The sequence below is a fragment of the Lathamus discolor genome, chromosome 6 (assembly GCF_037157495.1).
Source record: "Lathamus discolor isolate bLatDis1 chromosome 6, bLatDis1.hap1, whole genome shotgun sequence".
In the NCBI taxonomy this organism is placed as follows: Eukaryota; Metazoa; Chordata; class Aves; order Psittaciformes; family Psittacidae; genus Lathamus; species Lathamus discolor.
In genome coordinates this window covers 60,123,378-60,135,771 of record NC_088889.1, presented here as the reverse complement: position 1 = coordinate 60,135,771, position 12,394 = coordinate 60,123,378, and the positions used below count along the sequence as shown (strand labels likewise).

The window sequence follows — 12,394 nt, the reverse complement described above, 5'->3', positions numbered from 1 at the left end:
GCATAGGCTTGACAGAGTCCAGGCACATTCAGACATCAGCACATAGTCCACACAACTCATCTTTAGTTTGCTGTCAAAAGGCAACCTTGGAACAACTTCATAATGTTAAGTTCAAGTCACGATTTTTATTGTCACACTGTCTTGTGCTTAAAAGTTAAGGACCTTATTCCAAATCTGCCATCAATAATCCATTTTGCTGTGATGGATCATTTCAGAGCATGAAACTTCCCAAATGAATAACCATGCAAATGGGAAAATATACCCATATATATATGTTTTTGAAAATACAGTGTTAATAGAACAGATAGTTAGAGTGAAGTGCAAGCAACTGAGTTTGTGATGGCTAATAGATAAGTGTCATCACCAAAACACAACATCTTACTTCACTTCCCAATACCTGACAGCTCTGAGCAGTAGAGGCAGAAGATGGAGAATGAGGAATGGGGCAAGAACCTGTAGCTCTGTCCAGAGTCTGCTTCTGAATTCAACACAGAACAGTGTCAGAGTTTAAAAACAGCTCTCCAAAATGAGGCACAGTGATTCAGCATTTGTGTGTTAAAAATTACTGCATAAATATACACTATAACAAAACTTTCTTTAGAAGCTACCCTGATTAATAATTGCCTTCTCTTACTAACTGTACCAGTAATTACGTTTAATAAAAGCCTCCTGAAGTTTTAATACATGCAAATAATAAAAATATAAATAGAAGACACTGTGAACAACATTTCCAGCACATCCACACATCAGCATATTTTGCCAGTATGCACTTGATTCCTTAATAAATGTTAGACTAAGACCTTTCATAATGCTTGAAGTGCTCCACAGGCACAGTCTTAAGTTAGGATGTTAGTTCTTGAAACACCACTCTTTCAAATCGAGTTATTGCTTCTTTTTGGGTTTGGTCTTACCAGTTCAAGGGGGTTAAGCTGTGGCTTGGGTCTATGATCATTCACATACAGATTGACAAGAACTTCAGCCACAGCTCCAATTGCACATGATACCCTTCCTACAGTCATCTAACCAGAAAAGAGAAGATGAAGAATAGAAGGAAGAGCTTTAGTTCTTCTTGAAAAAGAATTTAACAAGAAAAGGACAAGAATGATTCAAAAACATGAAAACAACGATAAAGAGAGGCTAGGAGAAAGAGCAGAGCCAAAGTCTAGCAGAGCACAAGCATGTTCATTTGTTATCAGCATGGTCCAGCTGGTGGCCTCAGAAGGTTTCCGTGCAGCTCACACACTTCTCTGTGAAACGATGGAGAAACAACTGCTGGGAGCAAACACTCCCACAGCACGGTCCTTCTGCCATGCCTGTAAAAGGCTGAGCTGGGAGGTACTGCCTGGCTATCAGGGTTGGACTGTTCTGATACACTGAAAAAAACCAAACCCTGTTGTTCACTTTGACTTCTTGGAAGTTTGTTGTTGTATTTAACAAGAGTGGGGACTAAACTTTACATTACCAGACTACAGACCGTGGCATTTCAGGAAACATCCTATGAAAACGTAGTAGAAATCCCACATACAAACATTTTGTTGATGCTCACAAAACAACCATTCTCCCTCTTCCCCACTGACTAAATACCAAGGAAAACTGGAGAAACCATGTTCATGACAGGAAGCCATCTCCTTTAATCTGCTTCATCACACTATAGCAGCCACAAATGTTAGGCTCTTTTTAACCAAATTTATCAAATAGACAGGCCTGCAAGGAGACTGCACTTCTTAAGGCTGTGGCTCCAAATGCACCACCACCAGATCACTGACTGCATGGTCCAGGCTTCCTTGCCAAAACACATGCCTGGGGAGCGGAACAGTAGAAAGGGGGGTGTGTGTCTGACAGGCAGGCAGGTAGGTATCCTAATTCCCTATTCCTGGAAAAAAAGATTGTGAAGACTTCATAGAGCTATAGAAATATTTTCCACCCTAAACCAAATTTGCTGTAGTGACTTTGATTTTAGTTTTATAGTCAACATAAGATCCCACAACCTCTCTGGTAGCAAAGGCAGCAAGCACAATCCTGGGAAGGCCATGGATCTGGTATTCTGCTTCTGAAGTCAGAACATTCTTTTTATTTCCCAGAGGATCCACTGTCTCATATACTGTGCTCCATTTGCCTCCCAAAACCTCCAAATCTTAAAGTCTCACACTTGTCAGTGATATTATTTTTTTACTGCCACTACACCAAGTCTTCCTAACAGAAAGGTTTTCAAATATCAGAAAGCTACCATGAAGAAAGGAGAAAAATATAAAGGCATTTATGGTATTTATGCTACCTTAAAGTAATTCTGAAACATTTTCTATCAAGTTTAAAACAACTATGATGCACTGTGGGTGTGTTTTCAAAAGTTATGACAGATAAAAATATTCTTGCTAATAAAAAAATATAATCCAGAGGAGTATGTCCAGCTCCTTACAGCTTCCCTTATCTTTTGAGAGTTATCCTATAATTAACTTATTATCCAGGTAGGTCCAAATATGCATGTTAAGACAAAAAAGGCTATTCAAAGGAACAAATTTCTGTCCTGTTTGGTTTTGCTTATTATAAAAAGACTTTAAAATGTTGTTCAATATCTGCAGAACTTGCAAGGTAAGAACAGCAAAGTAAACTGTTAATTACATACCATAGTGCTGTCCCAAGTGGTACGCTAGATTATTAGCCAACAGAAGAAGTGCTACTTGCTACTACAGGAAAACTATGCTCCTTTGTATTGGAAAACTATGCTCCTTTGTATTGATCATAGAAGACAAAATTTTCCTCCCCAAATTCTGCCCCTAAGAATATGCTGAGTGACTTTTAGGGCATGTACAACTTACTACCTATGAGCTCCTAGGTAAAAGAAAGCTTCTGGAGTTAGCTGAAGCAAAAAGTTTACCTTGAACTAGTTAAATGCTGGAGCAATCACTTGAACAATAAGGCTGTGCCTAGAGTACAAGTAGTTGAATTTCAGGAAAAGTATCCTTAAGCCTAAACTGCACCTTGAAATTTTTCGGGTTGGTTGATTTCTGTTCTCCACCCATTGGAGCAATCTACCTCAACATTAAAGCAGTCAAAACAAGAAAATTGCACCTTTGTACATACTTAAAAAATGTTATTAAAAGGAAATGTTATTGTAATGAAAGTGAACTCACATTCCATGTAAAAGCAAGTGGGATTTCAATTTCATCTAGCAACCAAAAGATTGCTGACTACTCTTGTCTCCTATAACCACCACCACAAACATCATTGCTACTCACCAGCGGGAAGGGCAGGAGGCAAGTGGTCTTGAGGACTGATTGGATCTCACTTTATACAAATTGTCTAATAAGGCCACATTAGCGGGGAAAGATCTCTACTGGTTCTCCTTACTGAATCAGGTATGTGGGTAGACAAGAGGAGATCGATTTGCTACAACCTTGGCACCACACCTTCCAGGTGATGTGCAGAGGGGCCTAGATAGATTGGAGCACTGGGCAATGATTAAGGGGATAAAATTTACCAAGTCCAAATGCCAAGTTCTGAACTCAGGATAGAGTAATGCCAGGCACAAGTATAAACTGGGAGAGGGGTGGCTGGAGAGCAGCCCTGCAGAACGGGATCATGGACTGACGGCTGGCAGCAGGCTCAGTATGAGCCAGCAGTGTGCCCTGGCAGCCGAGAGGGTAAAACCCCATAATGGAGTGCAAACACAGCACCAGCAACCAGTTCAAAAGAGGGGACTATCCCACTGTATTCAGCATTGGCGCAGCCTCACATTGAGTGTTGTGTGCAGCTCTGGGCCCCAAAACTGGAAAAGGATGTGAAGTTCCTTAAACGTGTCTGGAGGAGGGCAACAAAGCTGGTGGGAGCACTGGAAGGCAAGTCTTGTGAGGAGCAGCTAAGGACTATGGGCTTGTCTAGTTTGGACAGAAGGAGGCTAAGGGGTGACCTCATTGCTTTCTACAGTTTCCTGAGGAGGGGAACTGGAGAGGAGGTGCTGATCTCTTCTTCCTGTATCCAGTGATAGGATGCTTGGGAATGGTTCAAAGCTGCATCAGGGGAGGATTAGACTGGACATTAGGAAGCACTACTTCACCAAAACAGTGGTCAAACACTGGAACAGGCTTCCCAGAGAGCTGGTTGATGCCCCACACCTGTCAGTGTTTAAGAGGCATTTGGACAATGCCCTTAGTATCATGCTTTAGCATTTGGTCAGCCCTGAACTGGTCAGGCAGTTGGACTAGATGATCATGGTACATCCCTTACAACCAAAATATTCTATTGTGTTCTATTCAAAAGCAATTCAATTACAAAATAGAAACATCAAGGAAAGAGAAGAAGCCACCAGGCCACCTCACGAGCACTTGCAGAAACCTGCAGAGAATGGGAGGGACGGGGTCTAGCCCACAAGGCTAGTGACTTCTGCCCTAATACGACAACAGCAAAACCACTGAGCAACCTTGTCTTCTCTAAAACTCACCCTGGTTATGGACAAGGATTTCAGTAACACCCTCACCCATGTAATCATGTAAGTGTAATAAATTCCAGTTGCAGGAGAGAGGGTCTGACCCCAAAATCTATACACATTCCTGCAGAGAACCTGTCAGCTCTTACACAGCTTAGCTTTGACAGCACACAGATCTCTGCCAGCCTGATGCTACTCATGTACCCTAGAAACTCACTATACACATAATAGGTTTTATATTTTGCTCAAGCACTTACTAAACTTGAGGCTACTGGTGTACATGAAGTGCCACACAACCCTGCAATTCTGTAGTGCTGGGGCCACTATCAATAAATAGCAGGTTACTGCTCACAATTCAAGCAGGTTTATACCATCAGTTTTAAACCCTTTGTTGGAAAGGAATCTTAGAGTTACCTTACACGGTAAATTTCAGAAAAAAAACGCAACAAAACACTTAAAAACCCACCATGCGTGTGTGATTTGCAAAGACTTGACCTGTCAATGACATATTACCAAAGCTTTTCAACAGGTTGATCAGAGTGGTTATTAATGTGGGAAGCGAAAGCTGCCTTCTGTGTTTCCCTGTGTTATTGTTTGTAACACCACAGCCAACAAACAATTATGCCTGGTAGTATTTTCATAAAACAAAGGAAATACACTCTCTGCCTCCAAAAGCATACAGTGCTTCCCCTTTGTTGTTTCACATCCTTAATGATTTTCCTGGTCTTATTCAGCTTAGAGAGGTATTTATTTACTTTTGGTACCACCTGCTACATATGTTTTACCTCTGAGATAAACAACATTTGAGTAATAAGTTACTGTGTGTAGAAAACACCCAAGCCCTGTGGGTAATTAGTCACCTCACTGAAGGGAAGCAGTTGGTCCAAAGACCGCAGGCAGCAAAGCCTACTGATTGCAACATCATAGTTCTTATGACATATGGTGTGGATCCACGTATGCAAAGCTCAGATGAACGCAGTTTTCTGAAGGTCAAATCCAACTTTAAATAGAAAACAGGAATAACCAAAGCCTGGCCTGTAATATAATATTTGTTCCTTCATAATTCTACCTATGTGAATTTTGACAACTGATTAAAGCTAGAAGGTAGCTTTGATTATTACTGGCAACTTGCATATACTTTGACGTAGAAGCAAATTCTTAATAAATTGTAATGACTGTATGCCTTTAGAAGAAACAATATGCTTCCATAGCCTTCCTTTCAAGTGCTCCTTTCAGGACTGAGGCTCAACAACAGGTTTCTGTAATAAGACAGTATGATTTCTTAGCCACCATTTTCAATAAATATGGCACCATAACTAATATCACTCTAGTGAAAATTCAACAGTTGCAAAGGATTGTCGTGTCTCATAACAATCTCAGTACCCACTTGAAATTACAGTGACAGTTCTAACTACTTAAAGAATGGGAGGGTACTGATATTTATAGGTCATCTCTCATGAAATCTTACTAAAACTCAGAAGACTTCCTCTATCTTTTCTTCTGCTGGGAAAATGCAGAAACAGTGAGAGGGACATGCAGAAGCTTGTTCTGCTTGCTTAGCAATCCTGCAGCCCTTTTTCTCACCAAAGTCTAGACTTACCTCGTGGTATCTCTCAGAACAGGGACCAGAAATAGAAATTCTGACTCCTATAACCCCAACCGCAAGATAACATAAACACAGGCAATTAATTACCAGTGCATACTCAGAGCAGAGAAGTCCAAACATACTGTTAAATTATCATGCATAGCACTTGCAAATGTGCACTGCGCACCTGAAACATGATCCAATTTTATTTTACAGTGCTGCACATTTAGCCAGTGTTTTAGAGTAGGATAAAATTTTCATGTTCCAAAAAGTGCGCAATCTTAAGACAAAACCCAGGGACAAGAAGTTAACCATGAAAGGGCGCAGACAGACTGCTTGTTATGAAATCAAGGCTCAGCAGGTGTTCTCTGAAAAATTGATACTCTCACAGTAAAACAGCAGTAAGAAACCTGCTTCTGGAAAAATTTTGCTTGAGAAATAACAAAAGATAAGCCAAAACAAGGCCTGTGTAACTGAAAGAGAAACAGAAATTAAGTTGCCAGAGAGAGGTAAAGCTAAAGTAATGGGTGTCACAGGACTGAACCAACCTCATAGCACATGAATAAATAGTATGGAGAACAAAAGTCTTGCACATCCATTAACACCTCACCAGCACATCACCAGTGCAAGTAAGGGTCCTAGACATAGGTCCATAGAACCATTTAGTTCATCACCTGTCCTCAGGACAGATCCACTTTACTTGTGTAAAGTGCACATTGGCATAACCTGCTCCAAACATAACCTGCTGCACACTGCAGGGGATCTCCTAGGGGTCTCCTATCCTCATCCCCAAGCCTCACCTGAATCTCTGTTTCCATAGTGACTGTCCTTCACCCCTTACTGTGCCGAAACTGAGCATGGAGGACAGGTACCCTCCCCTTCTCCGCAACAGCTTTGTGCAGACACCATGGCTGACTGACCCTGTCTAACCCCTCAGCTCCCTCTAAGTTACCCCTGTAGCATCTTCCTCAAAGGGGAGGAAAGTTAAAGCTTGACTGTTCATTATCAGACCTGCTATTTAAAAATTCCCAAATATGCTGTGCCAAATGCACCATATGTAGACGTATGTAATGCATACAGCGTACAAGAAGACCTGAGCCTATGCAACCCTATGGAGCAGTATACTAGGCATCAAGATGTTCATACACGTAGATCTGCCAAAGAATACACGTAGTCCTACCTAACCACCTAAATATTTACCAAATGAGATGAATGTATATTTTCTGTACTGGTGACAGAACAAGATTTTCTTGCCTCAGCAGCTGTGCTGCATTCTGCCATCACCTCTGGAGTAATGGCAGAATGGAGAGCATTTTTCAATTGACATAAACTCAGCCTGACTGAAATCAAGTCATAACAAAATATTGCTGCATCATTCAAATACAATGGCAAGCTAATAAAAGGCTGTGAGTGTAGTTAAAATAAAAAGCAGTTGGATTAAAACTTCCAAAAATGACTGCTCAGGCCAAACACTCTCTATGAAAAAAACTTTAAAACCCAGTAAAATTATGGCTCTGTACAGAGTTTCCATATGATTAAAAACTTAGTTCTCATACGTTAAAGGGTTGTTCATATACTTTGGTTTTTTTTTAATTTATTCTCATTGCAGTGCCACAATGGTTGTCCAAATAAAATGAGCAACAGGCCCCTATATTTTGAAACCATTACTTAGCTTAAAACCCATCACATGCTATACCTCCTAGGTCACAGAAAGTAAGAGGTAAATCCAGGCAAAGGATTTACTTTGAAGCTGAAGAGAATTAGGGGATTACTTCAGTAAGGCACCTGCTGGGCTTGCAGTGTCCTTGAAGGACTCTGTAGCCTATATTTTCCTGGAGAATGAGAGGGAGTCTTTTCAACACAGATCCATCTCAACTGAGGGACATGACTTTGCAAACCGCAAATCAGCTCAGTACCTAGCTTCTTGGTTACTGATGGGGCTGTGAGCCCAATTTCCAACCAGCACTAACAATATGGTGCAAAATAACCTTAAAATACCTAGACCATTCCACTAAATGATCCTGCCCACCCATGGCTTGCCTGAAGTTGGGCAACACTCATGAGTAATTCATAAAACTACTGTTATTTGAATACAACAAAAGCAGAATGCTTTGCTTCTCCTCCCAGTAAATGCAGACAGTACCCAATTTTGCTGAATTGCACTTCTTTCATGTGTCAGGCAGCAGAGCTACCAGCTCCAGCAGCACGTGCACTGAGTCACAGCAATTACCTTCAATATTCCTAGAAAAAATGATGTTTCCACCTTAGTTTCCTCACCCACTCTATTCAATACTGGGAACCCAGGTCTGTCCCTGCCCTGAAAAGCTGAAAAACAAACTTTCTTCAATTAAAATCCTTCTAAAACAAAGGCAGTTAGAAGCCAATATCATCCTAACTTCCACAGATAAAAGCACAGCCCCTTCTAACATCAGCACAAGTAGTAAGAACTGAATATCTAATTCAAGTGTTACATAACCGCTTTCATTCAGAGTATGCATGTTTCCTCTCTGTAAAAGTTTCCTGTTACAAAAAAACCTGTATTCTAGCAAATAATGTGCAGGAGCAAGTTTCAAGTACAAATAAACAAACAAACAAACAAAACAATGAAATTGGTCTGTATCTACAAGTGTTCATACAATTTCTAGTTAAAACCAACATTACTGTGCAGGTTCCCCCCTGCAGTCCAGACAGATATTCTTATGAAAAGAAAAAACAACCAAACACAAATGCTATCCAAGAACATCTAATTGATCCCATAACATCCAGTTAGCTATAAAATGTGAAGCTCTTTCTCTGCTAGGTATGTCTGTAGTACTGTCCAACAACAGAACATTTAAGGTAAGCAGCAATGCAAAATTTTCAGAACTGAAGTAAAAATTTTATTAGCTATTTGCTTTGGTCTTCAGCTTAATACCTGAACAGTTTTTAACAATGACTTTCCTCCTACAAACATGCAGAATTAACAATAGTGAATAAAATAAAATTTTATTCCAATGTGAAATGCAACCTATACAACAGATCTGCTGGCAGCACCTTCCATCCAAGCAGTTTCTTAAGCAGCTTTAGCAACACGTTTGGATTTAACAAGAAAAAGCTGTTAACAGAGTACCTGTCTAGAAGGAATAGCAGTGGAAGCTGAATCAACAGATGACGGAGAAGAGGCAGCAGCTGAGTCATGAGCTGGAGGGCAAGAAGGAGTTGGGGGCTGAGAATAGGATAAGCCTTTAGTAGATAGTTTATTCTGTGTAAAGCAGAAACAGGAAAGTTATCCAAGAGACAGTGACATTAGCAGAGGTTAAGAGAGTAATTTCAAAGTCATGCATGAAAAAAATAGGATAACTATAATTCTGTTCTTTTTCCTCTATTTCTGCACAGGGAGGAGCCACAAAAATTATCAAGGTAAAACCTTCATGGCAAATTATACTATTGTACTCAGTTTTCTTTTAAAAATATTTACAGTGGACAGTAAGGTAAGATAGTGCTGGGAGAAAGCATAACAAAGCATAAAAATGCCAGATTCCACCGAGAGCTACAAATTCATTAGAAACTGTGAGCTACCAGTGTATACTTAAGCAGAAGACATGGTTTATTCTAACATTTCTCTCATGCTAAAATACTCTGATTAGGCCTATGATTTAGATTGTGTTTTGCCTCAAATTATGAATAATACATAGTGTTTTGCCAGTTACAGTGGAATCCACATTGCTTTTCAGATCCACCCAAGGTGAAAGGAAAATCAGAAACAAAACTACTGAAATTCCCCCCCCCCCCCCCCCATGATTTCTCGTATGTCTTCTAACTCAGCACTTTTTCAGGTACGAATCCTAATATTCACCTTTGGAAGCTCCATGTATCCAAACATAGAGGCAAGATGTGCTGCTTTCTCTTTAATGTTCTTTTTATGGAATTCCCTATTTGCTATGGTCTGAGCTCTTTTCTGCAATAAGAGCCAGGGAAGGAATGCCAAGAAAAGAAAGAGAAAGAAAGAGAGAGAGAGAGAGAGAGAAGGTTCTGTTAATGTCACATACATCATGAGAATATATCAAGTTTGTAGAAAGACTTTTCATTGTCTTAATATAGCCTACAGTCAATAAAGAAAAAGCCAGCACATCTAGGGACAATACAGTATACAGATTAACATATGCAATTAAGAGATAGAAAGGAAAAGAAATTGCTTGTCACCTGTTTCATTTTTTCCTCCAGGTGCTGAAGACGCTCAAGCACTCCAGAAAGTACAAATGCAGCAGAACAGGCAGATGCGAGATTTTCAGAGGTTTCTGACAGACTGGGTTGGGTATCTGTTTTTTGTACAGTCTTTGCTCTCCTGGCCATATGATCAGAACCATCTAAAGACTGTTTGGGTTCCCTGACCTCGTGTTCACTCCTAGCTACCACCTGAAACTGGGAAACACTTGGAGTGAAAAAAATCTGCTTTCTGCACTACCATGCAGTATATGCAGCTTTTAAGGATGCTTCTGAAAGCACAGCACAGTCATGCACATAGCTAGAAACAAAATGTTCTCACATCACTCTTTGCAAACTATCTACTGCATCTCTGATGCTTGCATCCATGCACTGAAATAAATCAGTCCTGCATAACTTATGCAGGTCTTGACATCCTTCTCCAGGTTTGTGCCAGTTTTTATGAATAACCCCAGTTAGCATCAGTGCAGAAGAACATGACACTGCATCTCCTTCCAGGGTTTTTAGCAAGGATTTTGTTTGCTTGTTTGTTTTAGTATTACATCTGCCTGAAACTAAACTTACAATCAACTTGTAAGGATATCAACAGTAGCTTTCAGCATAATTCTAGATCTAGTCTAACCTAAGTCAAGCCATAATGTATTTAAGATTTAAATAATTTTAAGGACTTCATTGAGGATTTCAGAATAGGTCTCTGAATTTGAGTCTTTATATAGAATAGCTTTTGAAGTAAATAAAACATTTGAATCCATTCAGCTTCATCAAACTCAGTCTTACCTTCCAGTTGGGTCTTTTCATGAGTCTTCTACTTTGTCCTATCTGTCCAATTCAATTAAATACATAAATTTTCCAAATTTCTCAGAATTAAAATTTAAAAACCTAATGCCAATCAACTTGCAGTGTGCTTCTGATGTTTCAGAATATAGACCTGCCTTTGAAACAGCAATTCTCAACTGGTTTATGAATTTGCATTTTTCATCAAGCTGATTTGCAGATTTCCATATGCAATGCAGATCCCATTTCACTGAAGACTACTCCTGCAATGCCCCTACATGGTATTTACTTCAATTTAAAATTCTACTGTAAAGTGAATTTCAATACTATTTGATATAAGACTGCTTTCATTAGAAGTATTAAGAGGAAAATTTAGACAATGTATTCAAAAATTTTGCCCCATGTATATGATGCAGCAAAAGAGTTTTCAGCAGAAATCCTTATCACAAGTTCTACTTAAAGAACTAAAACCTCTGGGCATCAATATCAGCTTTTCAATGCTCAAGCTTTTATCTCAGATATTTTTGTCAGGTTTCTTGGGATGGAAAACTCCCTTTGCGTTAACGTTACAATAGCCCAAAACATCAAGTACATGCACAGACAAATTTTCAGACACTGCTGTAGTTTTCTCACACGTTAAATGTAGCTATGTAATTATATCTATAGTTTGGACTCTAGATGTGATAACACAGAAATCAACACCTATGTTTTTAGGTTTGGTTTGATTTCCTCCCACAGTTATTAATTCTTTCAAATAGTTTTCTCATCTGGTCAAGCAGGTATAAAATAGCCTTCAACTTTAATGTGGTTTTCACAATTCTAAGCCAAATATATACGTTTACTTTGCAGATTACATCCACATGTTGTTTTATATATTCTATAGTTACACAATAAGACTGAGTTCCCAGCAATGAGAGAAAAAGTGTGATTGTCCGGTGTTACCAATATGAGTTCCTACCTGCCTTTTTGGTTGAGGAGGAAGAAGACTTGCATCCTTAGGCTTAGCAAAGCGAGGATTAACAGGAGGGTCAGAAGAGAGCAGGGCTGGTCTATCTATTAGCTCCTTGTAAAGCATTTTTAAAATTGCAAAGACAGAATGGAGGGGAAGGGAAGAAAAAAAAAAAAAAAAGGAAGACAGTAAATAGGATTCAAAGGTCTTTTGGGGCAGAAAGAATAAAAAGCTGGTTTTAAAGACACGTTACTATGGAGCTTAACAACATGCTTTGTAGAGTTTTGTCACTGACCAATTTTATTAACCCCTTCTACCATCAAAGATACACTTAAAATTCAGCGCTTTCAGTATTCTTTTAGAAAGGTTATGATCAAAAAGTAAAAAAAAAAAGCATCAAGGACTCCTTCAACACGGCCAAGCAAACCTCTGCACACATATCACATGCAGAAAGCTCAGG

At 39.5% G+C, this 12,394-nt stretch overlaps 1 protein-coding gene across 4 annotated transcripts in view; it reads right to left on the bottom strand.

Annotated features, from left to right (window-relative positions):
* Window positions 1–12,394, bottom strand: part of MICAL2 (microtubule associated monooxygenase, calponin and LIM domain containing 2) — a 135,191-nt gene that overhangs the window by 58,715 nt on the left and 64,082 nt on the right. Inside the window, exons 18-23 of one of the 4 annotated variants that reach the window (XM_065683074.1) lie at window positions 11,944–12,048; window positions 10,191–10,409; window positions 9,844–9,945; window positions 9,118–9,249; window positions 912–1,019; window positions 398–478 (exon numbers count right to left, since the gene is read on the bottom strand). The exons of 1 other annotated variant lie outside the window; for it this stretch is intronic. In XM_065683074.1, coding sequence (XP_065539146.1) covers window positions 398–478; window positions 912–1,019; window positions 9,118–9,249; window positions 9,844–9,945; window positions 10,191–10,409; window positions 11,944–12,048 — 747 coding nt within the window. The remainder of the gene's footprint in view (window positions 1–397; window positions 479–911; window positions 1,020–9,117; window positions 9,250–9,843; window positions 9,946–10,190; window positions 10,410–11,943; window positions 12,049–12,394) is intronic. 2 more of the 4 variants (XM_065683075.1, XM_065683076.1) reach the window with 2 other exon arrangements.